Consider the following 21,082-nt stretch of genomic DNA (forward strand, 5'->3'; position numbering starts at 1 on the left):
AAAAAAAAAAAAAAAGTGGCCAGGCACAGTGGTTCACACCTGTAATCCCAACACTTTGGGAGGCCGAGGCAGGCAGATTACAAGATCAAGAGATCAAGACTATCCTGGCCAACATGGTAAAACCCCGTCTCTACTAAAAATACAAAAAGTAGCTAGGCGTGGTGGCATATGCTTGTAGTCCCAGCTACTTGGGAGGCTGAGGTAGGAGAATCACTTGAACCCAGGAGGTGGAGTCACTGTGAGCCAAGATCTCGCCACTGCACTCCAGCCTGGGCAAAAAAGCGTGAAACTCTGTCTCAAAAAAAAAAAAAAAAAAAAAAAAAAAAAAAAGATCTTGAACAAATACAAAGGAGCCAAGCCAAACTCACTAATGAAGAGAAGAATGTAAATTAAATTAATAGCTAACTGGTCCTCATGCATTTGTAAGGCATCAAATCTTCTAACATTCCGTGTTGGTAAAAATGAGGGGAAAGGAACAGTCTTCTATCTTGCTGTATTCACTGGGATAGCCTATTTGGAAAGCATCTCTTTTGGTCTGACAATTCCATTTCTAGAAGTTCAGCCTAATAAAATGCACACATACACAAAGGTATTCACACACACACACACACACACACACACACACACAAACACGTTCACTAGAGCCTGTTTATAGTAACCAAAAACTGAAAAAAAGGACCTAATTAAATAAAATAACACATCTATGGGACTCTCTGTGGCATTTAAAAGCATACAGTGGGTCAGGTATGGTGGCTCATGCTTGTAATCCCAATGCTTTAGGAGACTGAGGCAGGAGGAGTACTTGAGGTGAGGAGTTTGAGACCAGCCCAGCCAACATGGTGAAACCCCATCTCTACTAAAAAAAAAAAAAAAAAAAAAAACAAACTACAAACATTAGCTGGGCACGGTGGCAGGCACCTGTAGTCCCAGCTACTAGGGAGGCTGAGGCAGGAGAATCGCTTAAACTTGGGAGGCAAGGGCTGCAGTGAGTAGAAATCTAGCCTGGGAGACACAGGAAGACTCTGTCTCCAAAAAAAAAAAAAAAAAAAAAAAAAAAAACATACAGTGGCTCTCCACATCCTGTTGCGGAATATCATCTGTGATATACTACAGAGTAAAACACAATACGCTGCAAACAACTCAAAAAATATGATGTCATTTGTCTTAAACTATGCGTGTATATAAATACATACATAAACAAGCACTCATCTCAAGACACAAGTTCAAGAGAGAAAAAAAAGAGAACAAGCACTCAAACATGTATAAAGAACTCCAACAAAAACAATGTAGAAAGAGACACAGCAAACTCTTGTTACTCATAAAGAACATAGCAAAGCTGGAGGGAATTCACTTTCTACTTTACGTGCGTCTATTCTTTCCACCTAACACTCCTCACAAGAAACACATATAACTTCTGTACTTTTTCCTTCCCCTCCCCCCCTCCCCGAGATGGAATTCCGCTCTTATTGGCCAGGCTGGAGTGCAATGGTGCAATCTCAGCTCACTGCAACTTCCACCTCCTGGGTTCAAGTGATTCTCCTGCCTCAGACTCCCAAGTAGCTGGGATTACACGTATGCACCACCACACTCAGCTAATTTTGTATTTTTGGTAGAGATGGGGTTTCTCCATGTTGGTCAGGTGGTTCTCAAACTCCCGACCTCAGGTGATCCGTCCACTTCAGCCTCCCAAAGTGCTGGGATTACAGGTGTAAGCCACCGCATCTGGCCACCTTTTTCTTTTAAATTTGCTTTACATTTTAAAAAAGAAAGAAAAGAGTACAGCACTACACAGACACCTATAATGTGCCAGCAATTTTCTAATTTCTTGTTTTTTTTTTTAATTGCATTTTTTAGGTTTTGGGGTACATGTGAAGAACATGCAAGATTGTTGCATAGGTACACACATGGCAGTGTGGTAATTTCTTGTTATAAACAAATGCTTTCACGTTACTATCAACTGAAAAAGAATTCAATAATGAGAATACATAAAACACACAAAAATACACACAGTTCAAATAAACAACACTCTGTTCACAAATAGTAAAACCCAGTGTAATCTAAACACATACCTAGGCATTAAGCTCCTGTTTTTCTCATAAAACATCCTTAAGTCTTGAGGACTATTGGCCTATTAAAAAAAAAAAGGTTTAATTTCCTAAACAATGGGAGCAAAACTTCCAAATCATATGATTGACACTCATATTTTTTTAAGGGACTGAGGGAGTATGAGTTTCAAGAAAAGGATTGAGAGGAAAGTACAAGGGAGGAAAGGAAAGACAGACGATGCTCATATTCTTGCTACAGAACATAAATTCTCAACTTGAAAGCCATGAATTGCTGAAGGAGACATAACTGGTCATCAGGAACTCATAAAACCTGTGAAATTGTGTGAAAATTCTGTACATTTGAGAATAATGTATCTTTTCTGAGGTACCTTTTTTGAGGTCAGACCTTAGAATAGATTAAGGACCACTATTCTGAAGGTTACACGGCCTGCCCAATATGTAGATTATTGTTGTGTAAAATTCAGGTGTACTTTACCTTAGGAGCCTAAAGGAATTCAAAGAAAAGAACTATGTATACTGCTACTATTCAGTGTCTCCACAGCAACAAGTAGCTGATAACAGCTACTGACTTAGTAAAGCCTCCTCTATATGCAAACTAGACTAAGAAATTAAAAGTGTTTAACTTGGCTGTGTCACTAATTTTCTTAATATTATCTTGGGCAGATATTTTCACTTTGCTCCAGTTTTCAAATTCAAAGATCTTTGTAACGTAAGAAATTATAATATGGCGGCCGTGCATGGTGGCTGTAATCCAAGCACTTTGGAGGCCAAGGCGGGCGGATCACCTGAGGTCAGGAGTTCAAGAACAGCTGACTAACATGGTGAAACCCCGTCTTTATTTTTAAAAAAAGAAAAAGAATAAAGAAATTATAACGTGGCAACATTAACTCAAAAGAAATCATTGTGATTTACTCTACAGGGTCACTTTTTGACAGGAATTGGGGGAGAGGAGGAAAAGACAGACCCATAATAATTTCCATAAAGCGTATATAATTACCTCCCTCTCACCTAGCAGTGTCAGGAACAGACAGCTAGAGATGGTTTCCAGTGATCTCCCTAGACCACCCCCAGCCCTCATGTGGATTCCAGCCTAAGCAGGAAGCTCTGGTGTCACCATTCACACCCATTTCCCAGCAGGCTGTTATCCCTGACCCCAGCTAGTTTTTACTAGCCTGGAAAACATACAACAGGCTTCATGCCCAGCTCAACTACAAAAGGTAGGCAAATAAAAGGGGAAAAGCAAAAGATGTTCGGAGTCATTAATGCAGTTTTTGCCTATAACAGAATCAAAGTAAGTCACAGAGAAGCCAAAAACACTGCTTTCAAAGTATTCTTCATTTTACAAATCAAAGGCAACTATAAAATGAGAAGATTCCAAAACTGAGGACATAAGAAAAAAATCAGGCTACCTGAAAAGGTGGTTTTCCAACTAGGCACTGGTATATGACTGTTCCTATGCTCCACAAATCAGCCTTAGCATCATAATGTTGAGACATAATAACTTCAGGAGCCTAGGTACGGAGAAATTTAAAGGGCATGGAGTACATTATTCACATAATTAATATGCACATATTAATTAACTGGTTAAAATGACACTCCTAACAAACTACCAGTATAAAACAATACCCTGTGATAATCCTCTAATCAAATAACTTAGAACTATATAATTATATATTGAGATTTACTAGTAAATCTCAAAAACAATGCTGCATGAAAAGACGCAGTTACAGAAACAAATGTTTCAACTGATTATAATGGACACATGAAGTCCAATGACAGGACTGAAATAATAATAAAGAAAAAAAACACACACCAATTATAGGACAGAGGTTCCCTCAGGTGTGTGAGAGAGGCAGAGGAGGAAATGAAATCAGGAAAAGGTGCAAAGGAACTTGGACTGTTTCTAAAATATTTTATTTCTTTTAAAAACAAGATCAAGATACCCAGACACCAGGTCAGGAAAAAAAAAAAAAAAAACAAGATCAAGACAAACATGGCAAAATGTTAACTTTGTGAAATATGGATGGTGGGTACATGGGTGTTTGCTATATTATTCCCTATGTTTTTTGTAATCTGAATACTTTCATAGTAATACGAAAACTACGATGTAAAACCTCACACAGTAATAAAAATTGTCCTAAAAGCAAACCATTTATCTGCTGCTTTGTTACAGGTATTTTCCCATCTCTCATCAAATTCTGCTTTTTAAATATATCATTAATCAGCACTATCAAATAGAAATGAAAAATATACTTAAAGATAGTAAGTTTTATTTCCCAGATGTAACATTTCTTTTCAATTTTAATTTCCTTTGGAAATGGGGTCTTCCTACGTCCACAGCTGGCCATGAATTCCTGGGCTCCAGCAGTCCTCCTGCCTCAGCCTCCCGAGTAGCTGAGTTTAAAGGCATGCATCACTATACCCAGCTCGGCATAACATTTTTATTTATTTTCCCTAGTAAATTTCTTATTAAGTCAATTTCTTTTAATAATCAGCCAAAGCACTCTAACCTCATGGCTAAACTAATTTTGCACTCAAGAAGTACAAAGTATCTTGCATTGGAACTGAATCATTTTCTGAAAAAAAGAAAAAGAAAAAGAAAAAAAAGTACAAAGTAATTTTAAAATTTACATAAAATTATAAAATTATTATATATAAGCAGTAAAATTAGGATCAAAAAAGTAAAGCTGATAAATTTTTTTGAAATGTGATTACTAGTTCAAAGTTGATTTTAGTTTAGAGAAATTTCTAATTTAATATAAACCCATTTTAAACTTAGAACTAAAATAGGGACATTTATTTCACCTTAATTCTCTTTAGAATTAAGGTATTTCCAGACTAAATACTGCACATTAGTTAATAAGTTCCATAGCCTAACCCTATAATATATAATGATATCTGTATGAAAGGAAAAAGGGGAAAGCTGAGATTTTTCAGCTTTGAGTGTAAGGCTGATGGAAAAAACATCTATAATATAGGGATCCTGTCAAAAGAGTTAACATGCAAAAGATGAGCACCTTACAGCTGAAGAACTGCTCCCAGAAGGTGTTTGTTAAGCATTCCTAGTATTATACATTATGTACAGCATGACTATTCTTGATGAATTTTTATTTTCAAATTAATGTATTTGTGCCATAACTAATCTTTTTTAAAAAATAAAAACAAATGGGTAAAAATGACTTACTTTTACAGTCCACTATGCTAAAGCAAAAGATGTCTGTATTACAGCATCATCAGGAATATAATCAACATTAGGAATAACAACTTGGACTATATGTAAAATCATATCTAATCAAGCATTATATTTAAATTCCAATGCTTATGTAGCCACACTTTAAACACACAAGGATGCAAACACTCACTCACCATGTACATGGGGGATCCACACAGTGTTGCAGCCATCATATTACTATGTAGGTAACGAGCAAAACCAAAATCCGCTATTTCACAAAATAAAAAGTAGAAAAGCAAATGATATCTTTGTTCATACCTAACATATATGATTCTTCAAGACACAAGAAGGCACAAAGGACTGTGAAAAATAAACAGCTTATTGAATAAGACTGTCCACCAAAGAAAAAAGTAGCTACCTTGATTTTAACAAGCTAAAAACAGTAGTAATCGTCAACTGTACAAGTCATTGCTCTGCCAGATTTGTAACCAAGGTGCACCAAACTTTGCAAGTGAAAAATTATAACTAGTATTATTAATAAGTTCATTAATAAAGCTGTCATTAAATATCAATACCAGATGTAGAATGTGAACAATTATGTTTTTCTTTTCTTTTTTTTCTTTTTTGAGGCGGAGTCTCACTCTGTTGCCCAGGCTGGAGTGCAGTAGTGCAATCTCAGCTCACTGCAACCTCTGACTCCTAGGTTCAAGCAATTCTTCTGCCTCAGCCTCCCAAGTAGCTGGGACAAGAGGCATGCGCCACCACACCTGGCTAGTTTTTGTATTTTCAGTAGACAGTGGTCACCATATTGGCCTGGTCTTGAACTCCTGACCCCATGATCTGCCCACCTCAGCCTCCCAAAGTGCTGGGATTACAGACGTGAGCCACTGTGCCCAGCCAATTATGTTTTTCTTTATTGTTTCAAATCCTTTTGAGATACTGCTAAAAAAGAAAAAACTGCCAAGGGCTAAACTAGATGGTCTCTGAGATCCCTATGTCAAAAGCCTAGGAACTGTAAAGAATCAGGGTTAATTTGCTGCCAGTAAGTAACCACACCACATCAATTTCCCACTCAAGAGAAGCAGGTATTCATAGTTGGAGTTCTCAATGTGGGCCTGTCAGCACCGCCTGAGATTTAGCAGACACTGTCAATAAAGTTAAGGATTCACCTATCTAAGCAACCTCCACAACCTCAATAAAAATATTAAACTGCATCAATAAAATTCATCATTTGGCTGGGCTTGGTGGCTCACACCTGTAATCTCAGCACTTTGGGAGGCTGAAGCGGGCAGACCGCCTGAGGTCAGGAGTTCAAGACCTGCCCGGCCAACATAGTGAAACCCTTTCTCTACTAAAACACAAAATTTAGCTGGGCATGGTGGTGCATGCCTGTAGTCCCAGATACTCAGAAGGCTGAAGAAGAATCACTTGAACTCAGGAGGCCTAGGTTGCAGCAAGCTGAGATCACGCCACTACACTCCAGCCTGGGCAACAAGAGCAAAACTCCCAATAAAAGAAAAAAAAAAAAATCCATCATTCAACAAAGCTAAAGTTGTCTAAAAATAGTTTCAAAAATGTTCTTTCCACAACACAATACATGGCCAATTACCTATTTTGATGCGAATAGCACTGACACTTGACTTTCTGCGATTGGCATAGGATAGCAAGATGTTCTGTGGTTTGAGATCTCTGTGGATGATTCCTTTGCTGTGCAGGATTCTCATGGCAGCTGCAATCTGATGCAGAAACACTCTGATAGTGTCTTCGCTGAGAGTTCCTTTCACTGGTACAAAAGGAGTCACGTAAATATGTAAGCACACAAAATCAAATTCCATCTGCATATTCCACCAACGTCACTGGGTTGTGAAGGAAAACATGAAGGGAATAAGGAATCTTTATTCACATTTATTCATTTTTAACTCTAATAATTGAAGTCTATGAAGGAATACCAGATTTCTCAAGACTTGAAATCAATCTGTTGTAAACAGAACTGACTGACACTTTCATCTTTTGTTTCACCTGTGTCTTTTGCTTTTCCCTTCCTGTTTTTACTGCTGTTTTTACCACGTGACTCTGAACATCATAGGTACTCAATAAACATGAATCCCCTTTACCAGCCAAAAACTAAGTTCCCCTTAATATTAGTCAAATATCTGGAATAAGTGTCCATATTTAATTCTAACCATTATGTGAGCACAAATGAAAAACAAGCAAAATTCTTGACCAGAGGGACCTGGATACTACTCCTACCTGTAGCGGTGAGGCATCTATGTTCCTGCATCTTTTCTGTCCTTTTCTCACACATACCTGTCCCACCATAGTATCTTTCATAACTAAAGATACTCCAAGAATAAATGTTTTAACCTATTTCACCACTATAAAGAGGTGATATGAGCTGGGCACAGTGGCTCATGCCTGTAATCCCAGCACTTTGAAAGGCCAAGGTGGGTGGATCACGAGATCAAGTGATCGAGACCATCCTGGCCAACATGGCCAACTCCCCGTCTCTACTAAAAACACAAAAATTGGCCGGGCGCGGTGGCTCAAGCCTGTAATTCCAGCACTTTGGTAGGCCAAGGCAGGTGGATCACGAGGTCAAGAGATCGAGACCATCCCGGTCAACATGGTGAAACCCCGTCTCTACCAAAAATACAAAAAATTAGCTGGGCATGGTGGCGCCTGCCTATAATCCCAGCTACTCAGGAGGCTGAGGCAGAAGAATTGCCTGAACTCGAGAGGCGGAGGTTGCGGTGAGCCGAGATCGTGCCATTGCACTCGAGCCTGGGTAACAAGAGTGAAACTCCATCTCAAAAAAAAAAAAAAAAAAAAAAACAACCCACAAAAATTAGCTGGGCGTGGTAGCACATGCCTGTAGTCCCAGCTACTCGGGAGGCCTGAGGCAGGAGAATCACTTGATTTTTGGGAGACAGAGGATAGAGGTTGCAGTGAGCCAAGATAGCACCATTGCACTCCAGCCTGGTGACAGAGCAAGACTCCATCTCAAAAATAAATAAATAAATAAATAAGACAATCCCTCTGTGCCATATATAAAACTTGATGAGACTAACTACATGAGGTTGACATGATGATTAAATAAAACTCATTTAATAATGAAAACTTGCAGCTGGGCACAGTGGCTCAGGCCTGTAATCCCAGCACTTTGGGAGGCTGAGGGAGGGCAGATCACAGGTCAGTAGTTCAAGACCAGCCTGACCAACATGGTGAAACCCCATTATCTAATAAAAATACCAAAAAAATTAGCTGGTGTGTGTAATCCCAGCTACTCAAGAGGCTGAGGGAGGAGAATCACTTGAACCTAAAAGGCAAAGGTTGCAGTGAGCTGAGATGGTGCCACTGCACTCCAGCCTGGTGTCAGAGTGAGACTAAAAATAAATAAATAATGAAAACTTGTGCTCATTTCAGCAGCACATATACTGAGAATATACAGATTAGCCAAAAAATAATTTATATTAAAACATTTAAAAAATATGAAAACTTTAGAAAAACGTTCGCACATAATAAATATTTCAATGAGTTAAGTATGCAAATAAGTTTATTATAATGAGACTAAAAGTCATAAGTGTAATTCCTTACCTACACTAAGGATTTAATATACATGAACCTATTTAAATTATTTGTGAATGCATGTCTATTCACGTAATCCTTAGAATATGTTCTACATAACATATTCCATTTGCAAATAAGACAAATAACATTAATACATGGAACAAGTGCAATATTACGGTTTTAAAATCATGTTAATGACCTGTCAAGTAATACATGTCCTTAACATCTTCAAATAAAACAAATCTTTATGGTTTAAAGATTACCAAATATGCCAAGTGCTGTGGCTCATGCTTGTATTCCCAGCTTTTAGGGAGGCAGAGGCAGGAGGACAGCTTGAGCCCAGGAGTTTGAGACCTGCACTTTTAGAGGCTAAGGTGGGCCGATCACCTAAGCTCAGGAGTCCGAGACCACCCTGGGTAACATGGTGAAACCTCACCTCTACTAAAATACAAAATTAGCCAGGTGTGGTGGCACACACCTGTAGTCCAGCTACTGAGGAGGCTGAGGCACGAGAATTGCTTGAGGCCAGGAGGCAGAGGTCGCGGTGAGCTGAGACTGCACCACTGCACTCCAGCTTGAACTACAGATAAGAATCCATCTCAAAAAAAAAATTAAATTTAAAAAATTTTTTTTAATCATCGGGTACTTTTTTTCTGTGTGGGCTGTTCTTAACCTGTTCTTTCTTTTTCTTTTTTTTCTTAAAAGATGGGGTTTCACCATGTTGGCCAGGCTGGTCTTGAACTCCTGACCTCAGGTGATCTGCCCACCTCAGCATCCCAAAGTGCTGAGATTACAAGCATGAGCCACCGCGCCCAGCCCCTTAACCTGTTCTTAACCTATCTTCCCTTTTTTCCATTTTTGGGAATTCTTTTCCTGATTTTCCCTGAAAAAAAAAATAAAAATCAAAATACACTGAAACATAGAAAAAGAGAAAACTTTCATAATATCATCTTGGCCGGGCATGGTGGTTCATGCCTGTAATGCCAGCACTTTGGGAGGCTGAGGTGGACAAATCACGAGGTCAGGAGTTTGAGACCAGCTTGGGCAGCATGGTGAAACACTGTCTCTACTAAAAATACAAAAATTAGCTGGGCATGGTGGCACACACCTGTAGTCCCAGTTACTCAGGAGGCTGAGACAGGAGAAATGCTCCAACCCATGAGGTGGAGGTTGCAGTGAGCCAAGATCGCATCTCCAGCCTGGGTGACAGAGTGGGACTCCATTTCAAAAAAAAAAAGGTGAAAAGAAACATATATTTAACCCAATATATCCAAAATACTACCATTTCAACTTGTAATAAATATTTTAAAATTAGGAAGATTTAATTACTCTTTCCTTCTGACGAAGTATTCAAAATCCATTGAGTATTTTACACTTACAGCACATCTTGATTCTGAGTAGCCACATTTCAAGAGATGAATGTGGTCAGTGGCTACTATATTGCGCAGTACAGCTTTCAATCATTCCTTTAAGGATTAGAATTTCTTTCACATGTCTTTAAAGTGCTTTCAAACTACAAGGGATTCCTTTAAGGACTGTGGCAGAGAAAGAGCAGGGAGAGGTTTAAAAACCAAAACCATACAGCAGTATAAGTAAACATTGGCGCTAGAACCATGCTTGCCTGGCTGACTCCAACATTCAAGCTCTTAACCATTCAAGCCTCCTAACAATACTGCTGTAGAATATCAAACACAGAGTTCAACAAAACTGTCGCAATAGTGCTTCTATGGGTGAATAATAGTTCTGTTAACCAATGAGACCGATTAACTTTTTTTTTTTTTTTTAACAACATGCTCTCCAGAAAAGAAAAAACTGATATTCTAAAGAGGGCTGTAAGCTGCTGTCACTCAGTCTGACCCCATGTAGAAAGGTGCTTCACAAGGAACACTAAGGACGTCAAGAAAGGCAGAGCATGGTGCTTTCCAGCTTTTGACTCCTTTCCACCAGCCGTGAATGAAAGTGCCTGTCACACTGTGTTTTACCAATAATCAACAATTTGAAGTTTTTTTTCTTTTTGACAGAGTCTCGCTCTGTTGCCCAGGCTGGAGTGCAGTGGTGTGGTCTCAGCTCACTGCAACCTCCGCCTCCCAGATTCAAGCAATTCTCCTGCCTCAGCCTCCTGAGTAGCTGGGATTACAGGCACTCGCCACCACATCCAGCTAATTTTTTGTATTTTTAGTAGACATGGAGTTTCACCATGTTGTCCAGGCTGGTCTCATACTCCTGACCTTGCGATCTGCCTGCCTCAGCCTCCCAAAGTGCTGGGATCACAGGCATGAGCCATCTTGCTTGGCCAAAAATTTTTTTTATTAAATTGCCACTTTTTTTTCTTCTAACTACCAATTCAGGACAATGGCTGCTTCTAGGAAGAGCACAGGAATGGGACTGCAGAACGGCTTACAGGGAGCTTCAACTTTATTTATAATTTCTTTTTTTCTCTCTTTTTTTATTTTTTGAGACAGAGTCTTGCTCTATCGCCTAGGCTAGGCTAATGAAATGGCATGATCTTCGCTCACTGCAACCTCACCACCCAGGTCCAAGCAATTCTCCTACCTCAGCCTCCCAAGTAGCTAGGATTACAGGCATGCACCACCATGCCTGGCTACTTTTCATATTTTCAGTAGAGACAGGGTTTCACCATGTTGAACAGGCTGGTCTCGAACTCCTGACCTCAAGTGATCTGCCCACCTTAGCCTCCCAAAGTGCTGAAGTTACAGGCATGAGCCACCACGCCCAGCCTATAATTCCCTTGTAAGCAGTGGTGGGAGGTTCGATAGCACTATTTTTTACATTTTTCTCTACACAGCTTTTGAATGTTAGCAGTATTTTATATTTCAAATATTTCTGAATCACACCAAATTGAACATTAACATGTTATCTTTTGTAAACTGTCCACTCTTTGTGTATGCATCAATTGAGGTCTTAGTGTTTTCACCATCAACTGCCATAATCTACTTATAGGTTGAATGTGTTAACCTTTTGCTGTCTTTCTGAGTATTCCCCCTGCATCTTTTAAGGGGTGAACAAGTAGGTGTTGGCTTCATTAGTATCATTAAAAGAAAATATTCTGGAGGGACATAATTTGATCTGAATATACTACATGTATGTATTTTGGGTTCAGAATTTCAAGCACCATCTAACACTAAAATCTGTACTTCTGTACCACAGAATACTGTAATGCCTTATAATGTTTTTTGTTGCCTTTTTTTAATTACAAGAAATGTTCACAAAAATATATTCTTGGATATATTTTTCACTATAATTTTTTTATTTTGAAAGAAATGAAAAGGACTAAAACTCAGTCAAGCTTTTTGAAGGAGAGGAATTCTATCTGGTTTCTTCTCATCTGGGGATAGGACCACATCTCAAACACTGTCAGAGGTAACAAAAAGGTAAACAATGATATAAAAGTAAAGCTTAGGAACAAAACTACAACCAACACCAACTGGGCTACAAAGTCACCACAAGTCAAACACAAATATTTATTGAATGTTTCTATACAAGAGCAGAAAATGGGTAGTGTAATTCAGAAGTACCTCTCAGGATTACAGATTGCAGCACTATCTCTGTTGAAAACTGACACATAGACAAAGTTACCTTGCAAATAATCTGCGAGGTCTCCACCATTGCAATACTGACATAGAAAAGAGAAAGTAATGAAAATAAGGATAGTGATTCAAGATTAATTCAACCCATTGTCAATTGTGATTCAAAAAAAAAAAACCTTTGTATATAATGTAATGTAAATCTAGTCTAAAAACATTACAGACTCAAAATTTTTTTAATTTTATATTCCTTGAGTAGAACTGAGATCACTGAATCAACTTCATACAAAAATTAAAATAATTTATCTGCCAATTCTAAAGTACATATTAATCAAAAGGGATTATAAATATGCAGATTCATGCTAGAATCTAAAAAAAACAAAAAAAAAAAAAGATGTTCGAAATAAATTCAACAGAAATTTGCATACTACCTACCTCCATCACCAAAAAGACAGAGTTGGGTAATTCCTGAAAAGTAAACATATTAAATATAATTTAGAGAAAAAATTAAACATAAAATTTAAAGATAATGATAGTTAAAAACACCATACTTGTTCATTATTAAAACTGGTAAAATGAAATCACAAAATCTATTAGAAAGTGAAATAAAAATTTCCAACACAGTAATGTATCTCCTCTAGAAAGCCAGATCAAGTTTTAGTAACACAATAATGTAGTTATCAAGAAGTAAAATTTTGTTTACAGAAATAACTAGAGAAAAATTCATCTTTTGGTTATGATTGACCTAAAACAACAGATCTAAGACAACAAGCATGGTAAATTTACAATGGGGAAAAAGGAAGGATTCTTTGCTCCTTGGGGAAACACTTCCACTTTGAAAAGTTTATGATTTGGAGCAGCAAAATGTCATAATCCTCCCTAGCAACACTAAATGCACAATCTGATTTCTGGAATACATGACTCAGGATGCTTGGTTTTCTATTTTTCTGTTTTTTATGTTTATCTGGGGCAATTGCATTATCAGGAATTGTTGGCAAAGGGAAATGTTTTATCACATTACCAACACATGTTCTAAAATGTTAAGGAAATGAATTGAGGGCTCTTAAAAAGTCTCTGCTGATAAGTAAGTCAAAGTTTGATTAGCTGACTCTTCAATGGCAATTTTTATAATGATAACTAAATTTTAGATTGGGCTTCCCTACGGCTTAACTTGAGCCAGTGTGCAAATGTGATTCAAAACATAACTTTTGGCCTGGGTGCAGTGGCTCACACCTGTAATCCTAACACTTTGGGAGGCTGAGGTGGGCAGATCACCTGAGGTCAGGAGTTCAAGACCAGTCTGGATAACATAGTGAAAGCCCATCTCTACTAAAAACACAAAAAAATTAGCCAGGCATGGTGGTGTGTGCCTATACTTCCAGCTACTGCTGAGGCTGAGGCATGAGAATTGCTTGAGGTGGGAGGCAGAAGTTGCAGTGAGCTGAGATTGCACCACCGCACTCCAGCCTGAGCAACAGAATGAGACCCTGTCACAAAATAAATAAATAATAAAAATTAAAAAGTCTTATAGGATACATAACAGTATTTTCTTCTGAAAAAAGGAAATACAGAGGCATAAGAAGAGGGCATCTCTTTTTTACTTCATATACTGCTAGACTATCTGAAATGTTTTTACATTAATGGTCATTTACTTTTGTAATTTAAAAAAACAATAAATTTTATTTATTTATTTATTTATTTATTTATTTATTTTTTGAGATGGAGTTTCCTCTTGTTACCCAGGCTGGAGTGCAATGGTGCGATCTCGGCTCACCACAACCTCCGCCTCCTGGGTTCAGGCAATTCTCCTGCCTCAGCCTCCTGAGTAGCTGGGATTACAGGCACGTGCCACCATGCCCAGCTAATGTTTTGTATTTTCACTAGAGACGGGATGTTGACCAGAATGGTCTCGATCTCTTGACCTCCTGATCCACCCGCCTCGGCCTCCCAAAGTGCTGGATTATAGGCGCGACCTACCGCGCCCAGCCCAAAACAATAAATTCTTTTTAAAAGTCAAATAGCATGAGTAGGTGGTTCTCTCCAGTAGAATTCAGATGCCTAGAAGCAGAAGCAGAAAAAAAAGCAGCATGATACAAAGCAATAGAAAAGAAGTAAATAATAAGCCAGACAATTCAAAAGAAAAATTTCTGGTTTCTCTTTTATTTTAAAGTGATACTTTTAAAATTTTTATTTTATTTTTTCTTCTTGAGACAGGGTCCCTCTCCGTCGCCCAGGTTCAAATGCAGTGATGTGATGTTGGCTCACTGCAACCTCCGCCTCCAGGGTTCAAACAAGTCTCCTGCCTCAGCCCCCCCAAGTAGCTAGGACCACCGGTGCACACCACCAAGCCCGGCTAATTTTTATTATTTTTAATTTAATACTTTTTAATATTATATTTAATATTTTTTCTAGAGACAGGGTTTTGCCATGTTGCCCAGGCTGGTCTTGAACTCCTGGACTCAAGCAACCTGCCCACCTTGGCCTCCCAAAGTGCACCCGGAAGGCATTAGCCATTGTGCTTGGCCTAATTTCCGGTTTCTAAAACCCAAATCTTCACATCTCTCTGCTATATTTCTTTTTTTTTTTTTTTTTTTTTTGAGACGGAGTTTCGCTCTTGTTACCCAGGCTGGAGTGCAATGGCGCGATCTCGGCTCACTGCAACCTCCACCTCCTGGGTTCAGGCAATTCTCCTGCCTCAGCCTCCTGAGTAGCTGGGATTACAGGCACGCGCCACTATGCCCAGCTAATTTTTTGTATTTTTAGTAGAGACGGGGGGGTTTCACCATGTTGACAGGGATGGTCTCGATCTCTTGGCCCCGTGATCCACTCGCCTCGGCCTCCCAAAGTGCTGGGATTACAGGCTTGAGCCACCGCACCCAGCTGCTGTATTTCTTAATTCATTCTCTACCCCTCAGGAAACTTCTATGGTTTATCTCACAGAAAAAGAGGAAGAAAACATCATTCCTACAATCCTTGGGTTTATATCCCTTGGGGTTACCTGGAATTAGACTGCCTCACGGCATGAGTGACTAGGATTGGAATTATCATCCACACTTTGGTGAGAGGGTGGTGTTAACATGGAAAAAGTAGTTTGTTCAAAATCCTAAATTAAGTTGAGTTTGCTAATAAAAACAGTACTCTAAGCCCATTTCCTATTCACATCCATGGCTCTTCCTCTCATATCATTTCTTAGTCTATTTAGGCTGCTAAATTTTCATAACAAACTAGCATAGACTAGGGAGTGGTTGAAAACAGAAATTATTTCTCACAATTCTGGAGGCTGGGAAGTCCATCAAGGCACAGGCAAATTTGGTGTCTGGTGAAGACCCACTTCTGGTTCAGACAGCTGTCTTCTCACAATAAGCACACATAGTGGAAGGAGCAAGGGAGCTCCCTCTGGGGTCTCTTATACAGGCACTAATATCTCATTCATGAAGGCTCTACCCTCAGGATCTAACTGAGGCCCCACCTCCTCATGGCATCACCTTGAGGGATAGGATTTCAACACAGGAATTTTGGAGGGACGTGAACACTGACACCATAGCAGACCTTTAAGTTCTACAAAACTTAAAGATGCAAAATACAATATATAAAAGCCAATTCTAGCTTCCGGACCTAACACAAACCCAACATAGGTTTATGGAAAAACTTTCCTTCAACATGTATCTCAGTAATACTAATTACACCAAAGGTTGTAAAAATATTCAGAATACATAACACTGATTTATATACAAATTTATAAATTGATACTCAGCTAATCTGACCCTGATTTGCGATAATTCTTCAAATTCCCTGAGTCCTAACTCTTTTTTTTTTTTTTTTGAGACAGAGTTTCACTCTTGTTACCCAGGCTGGAGTGCAATGGCACGATCTCGGCTCACCACAACCTCTGCCTCCTGGGTTCAGGCAATTCTCCTGCCTCAGCCTCTTGAGTAGCTGGGATTACAGGCACGCACCACCACGCCCAGCTAATTTTTTGTATTTTTAGTAGAGTCGGGGTTTCACCATGTTGACCAGGATGGTCTCGATCTCTTGACCTCGTGATCCACCCGCCTCGGCCTCCCAAAGTGCTGGGATTACAGGCGTGAGCCACCGCGCCCGGCCCGAGTCCTAACTCTTTTTAACAGTCTTACCAAAGACACCTTCTTCTGTAGTTATCCTCAAAAACAGGTAGGTATCTGGGATAATTGGTTGGCCTTTCTGGAAAATAAGTTAAGTCCCTATATTATCCTTTGTATATAACTGAATTCCAGAGATCAAAAATATAAATATGAAAAATCAAGCCGGGAGCGGTGGCTCAAGCCTGTAATCCCAGCACTTTGGGAGGCCGAGGCGGGTGGATCACGAGGTCGAGAGATCGAGACCATCCTGGTCAACATGGTGAAACCCCGTCTCTACTAAAAGTGCAAAAAATTAGCTGGGCATGGTGGCACGTGCCTGTAATCCCAGCTACTCAGGAGGCTGAGGCAGGAGAATTGCCTGAGCCCAGGAGGCGGAGGTTGCGGTGAGCCGAGATCGCACCATTGCACTCCAGCCTGGGTAACAAGGGCGAAACTCCGTCTCAAAAAAAAAAAAAAAAAAAAAAAAAAAAAAAGAAAAATCAAAACCCTATTTACTAGATGAAAACGTGGGAGATTATTTTCATAAGCTCAGGGTTAAAAAATTCTTCTAAAATATGAAACTTAGAGGTCATTAAAGAACAGGTTGGATAAGTTCTGCCATGTAGAAACTTATATATTAAAAAGAGGTGGATGGGCGTAGTGGCTCACGCCTGTGATCCAAGCACTTTGGGGGCCAAGGTGGGTGGATCACCTAAGGTCCAGAGTTCAAGACCAGCCTGACCAACATGGTGAAACACTGTCTTAAAAAAAAAAAGAGGCGGCCAGACACAGTGACTCACACCTGCAACCCCAGCACTTTAGGAGGCCAAGGTGGGCATATCACCTGAGGTCGGGAGTCAAGACCAGCCTGACCAACATGAAGAAATCTCCTTTCTAAAAATACAAAATTAGCTGGGTGTGGTGTATCTAAAAATACAAAATTAGTCGGGTCTGTTGGCACATTCCTGTAATCCCAGCTACTCAGGAGGCTGAGGCAGGAGAATTGCTTGAACCCGAGAGGTGGTTACAGTGGCCCGAGATTGTGCTATTGCACTCCAGTATGGGTAACAAGAGTGAAACTCTGTCTCAAAAAAAAAAAAAAAGAGGTTAAAGTAAGACACCCCCTCAAAATACCAGACAAAATGGGGAAAATACCTCAAAACATGACAAAGAGCTAGCAACTCTGATTCCCTCTTGTTTACCTCCTACAGTCCAAGTGCCCAAGTCCTACCAATTCTATCTCCTAAACATCTCACCAATCTGTCCAGGCCTCTGTCACCACTGATGGCATCATTCTCTCTTACCCAGACATATATATATGTTACTTTTTCTTTTTAATAACAGTATACACTGAGCACGGTGGTTCAGGCCTGTAATCACAGCTACTCAGGAGGCAAAGGCAGAAAGATCGCCTAAGCCCAGGAGTTAGAGGCTGCAACGAGGTATGATGGTGCCACAGAAGAAATTCACTCCAGCCTGAGTAACAGAGTAAGACCCAATTCTAAATAAGTATTTAAAAATAAAAACAAATGTACAGTTCAATGTGTTGACAAATGTTTACACCTATGCATCCACCATGCCAATCAAAATATGTAACAATTCCATCACCCCAAAAAGTTCTCTTATGCCCCTTTGCCATCAGTCCCTGAGACCAAGGGGCAACCTCTGTTCTGATTTCTATCACCCTAGCTTACTTCTGACTCCTCCCAAAATTCACAAAAACAGAATAATACTGTAGCAGTATATGCCAGGCTTCTTTTTCTCAAAACAGTGTTTGAGATTCACGTTATAACAAGGATCGCTTGTTCCTTTTTATATATGTCAATTTGTTAATTGCATTATTTACTATAAAATGAGTTTTAAAATTTTTTATATGTCCCTACTACAGCTTCTGAGTTTCTTATCTTGATTTAAAATGTCTTCCTGGCTGGGCATGGTGGCTCATGCCTGTAATCCCAGCAGTTTGGGAGGCCAAGGCAGGCAGATCACCTGAGGTCAGAAGTTCAAGACCAGCCTGGTCAACATGGAGAAACCCCATCTTTACTAAAAGCACAAAATTAGCCAGGAGTGGTGGTACATGTCTATAATCCCAGCTACTCTGGAGGCTGAGGCAGGAGAATCGCTTGAACCCAGGAGGCGGAGGGTGCAGTAAGCCAAGATCATGCCACTGCACTCCAGTCCGGGCAACAAGAGCAAAATTCCATCTCAAAAAAAAAAAAAAAAGCCAGGCACTGCGGCTCACGCCTGCAATCCCAGCACTCTGGGAGGCCAAGGCAGGTGGATCATCAGAGTTCAGGGGCCTGACAAACATGGAGAAACCCCACCTCTACTAAAAATACAAAATTAGCTAGGCATGGTGGCACACACTTGTAATCCCAGCTACTCAGGAGGCTGAGGCAGGAAAACCGCTTGAACCTCAGAGGTGGAGGTTGTGGTGAGCCAAGATTGCGCCACTGCGCTCTACTCTGGGCAACAAGAGCAAAACTCCATCAAAAAAAAAAGTCTTTCTATCCCTTGGATTATATAATCATCTAAATATTATTCTGAGACTGTTACTGTTTACTTTAAATATTTAACCCTTTAATTCATTTGGAAATTATTTTGGAAAACAATGATAATGTAGTTCCAATTCTATTTTTTGTAAGATGTCTCAGTTTTACGAGCACCATCTATTAAATGAATCATCTTTTTCTTGCTATACTAAAAATTACCAAGAGGTAGATATTTAACCAGACCACTGACAATCATGCAGGTAAGTATTCTTAAGTGAAAGTACTTATGCTCAGAGTGCTCTAGATTTATCTTTTGAAAAACAAAAATAGTATCACTCTCCTGCTTTAAAACTCTTCAACAGCTCTGCACTGTCCTTAGGATAAAGATCAGATGTGGCTCTTGTTAACCTCTCCAATATCATCTAACACTTCTCTTGCTCTCATTATTGTACTCTGGACACACTAGCCTTCTTCCAGTTCCTCAAACTCCATGATCTCTCCTGTCAGCAGTCTTTACAGAAGGCTTCATCTCCTGGGAAACTTACTTTATCTTCTCCCACTAACTCCCACCTAAACCTTCTCCCACTCAATCCCTCACATCTCTATAGACATCATTTCCCCAGGAAACCTTCCGTTGTCCCACTTCCCTAGCCCCCATATTGTTTCCTCCAAACCTCTTCAACAGTTTTCCCTTACAGCACTTGGCACTCTTATAAATAGTAACTACTGGCCCAGGTGTGGTGGCTCACACCTATAATCCCAGCACTTTGGGAAGCCCAGGTGGGCAGATCACTTAAATTCAGAAGTTTGAGACCAGCCTGGGCAACATGGTGAAACCCTATCCCTACAAAAAATAGAAAAATTAATCAGGCATGGTGGTGCCTGCCTGTAGTCCCAGACACTTTGGAGGCTGAGGTGGGAGGATGGCTTAAGCCTGGGAGGTGGAGGCTGCAGAAGCATGATCATGCCACTACACTCCAGCCTGGGCAACAGAGTCAGACCCTCTCTCAAAAAAGAAAAAAAGAACAGTAACTATTTGCTTAATGTCATCTTCCCTAATTTACTGTATATTCCATAATGACAAGGACCATTTCTACTTTGTTTACCACTATACTCCTGTACATCTCATTACCTAGCTCAGTAAAAAAAAAAAATTACCGATGCATCAAAGAACAGCAATGGGAACATCACAGAAGAAATGTAAAAAGACAAATACAGGCCAGGCGCGGTGGCTCAAGCCTGTAATCCCAGCACTTTGGGAGGCCGAGGCAGGTGAATCACGAGGTCAAGAGATCAAGACCATCCTGGTCAACACGGTGAAACCCCGTCTCTACTAAAAATACAAAAAAATTAGCTGGGCATGGTGGCGCGTGCCTGTAATCCCAGCTACTCAGGAGGCTGAGGCAGGAGAATTGCCTGAACCCAGGAGGCGGAGGTTACGGTGAGCCGAGATCGCGCCATTGCACTCCAGCCTGGGTAACAAGAGCGAAACTCCATCTCAAAAAAAAAAAAAGAGATCAAGACCATCCTGGTCAACATGGTGAAACCCCGTCTCTACTAAAAATACAAAACATTAGCTGGGCGTGGTGGCGCGTGCCTGTAATCCCAGCTACTCAGGAGGCTGAGGCAGGAGAACTGCCTGAACCCAGGAGGCGGAGGTTGCGGTGAGCCGAGATCGCGCCATTGCACTCCAGCCTGGGTAACAAGAGTGAAACTCTGTCTCAAAAACAAAAAAACAAAAAAAGACAAATACAGGAAAAAGCTAATCAATACCCTGATGATTTAAGGGGAAAAAGAAATCAGCCAGGTGTGGTAGCTCACGCCTGTAATCCCAGAACTTTGGAAGGCCAAGGCACGCGGATCACTTGAGGTCAGGAGTTCGAGGCCAGCCTGCCCAACATGGTGAAACCCTACCTCTAAAAATACAAAAATTAGCCAGGCATGGTGGTGGGCATCTATAACACCAGTTACTCAGGAGGCTGAGGCGGGAGAATTGCTTGAGCCCAGGAGGCAAAGGTTGCAGTGAGCTGAGATCATGCCACTGCACTCCAACCTGGGCAACAGAGAGACTTCATCCCAAAAATAAATAAATTTTTAAAAAAAGAAATAAAAAAAAATTAGGCTGGGCATGGTAGCTCAC

The 21,082-nt window shown here is 40.1% G+C and overlaps 1 protein-coding gene across 7 annotated transcripts in view; it reads right to left on the reverse strand.

The window, feature by feature from the left end:
* The window catches only part of ULK2 (unc-51 like autophagy activating kinase 2), a 117,370-nt gene that overhangs the window by 84,697 nt on the left and 11,591 nt on the right, over nucleotides 1–21,082 (reverse strand). For 4 of the 7 annotated variants that reach the window (XM_039476022.2, XM_074388276.1, XM_039476023.2 and 1 more), the window contains 6 exons: nucleotides 12,786–12,818; nucleotides 12,403–12,439; nucleotides 6,848–7,021; nucleotides 5,433–5,506; nucleotides 3,476–3,577; nucleotides 2,070–2,128 (listed from right to left, as the gene is read on the reverse strand). In XM_039476022.2, the coding sequence (XP_039331956.1) occupies nucleotides 2,070–2,128; nucleotides 3,476–3,577; nucleotides 5,433–5,506; nucleotides 6,848–7,021; nucleotides 12,403–12,439; nucleotides 12,786–12,818 (479 nt within the window). Of the gene's footprint in view, nucleotides 1–2,069; nucleotides 2,129–3,475; nucleotides 3,578–5,432; nucleotides 5,507–6,847; nucleotides 7,095–9,913; nucleotides 12,440–12,785; nucleotides 12,823–21,082 lie in introns of those variants that run through there. The other 3 variants (XM_074388278.1, XM_074388280.1, XM_074388279.1) reach the window with 3 other exon arrangements.

This window comes from Saimiri boliviensis, chromosome 17 (genome assembly GCF_048565385.1).
Source record: "Saimiri boliviensis isolate mSaiBol1 chromosome 17, mSaiBol1.pri, whole genome shotgun sequence".
In the NCBI taxonomy this organism is placed as follows: Eukaryota; Metazoa; Chordata; class Mammalia; order Primates; family Cebidae; genus Saimiri; species Saimiri boliviensis.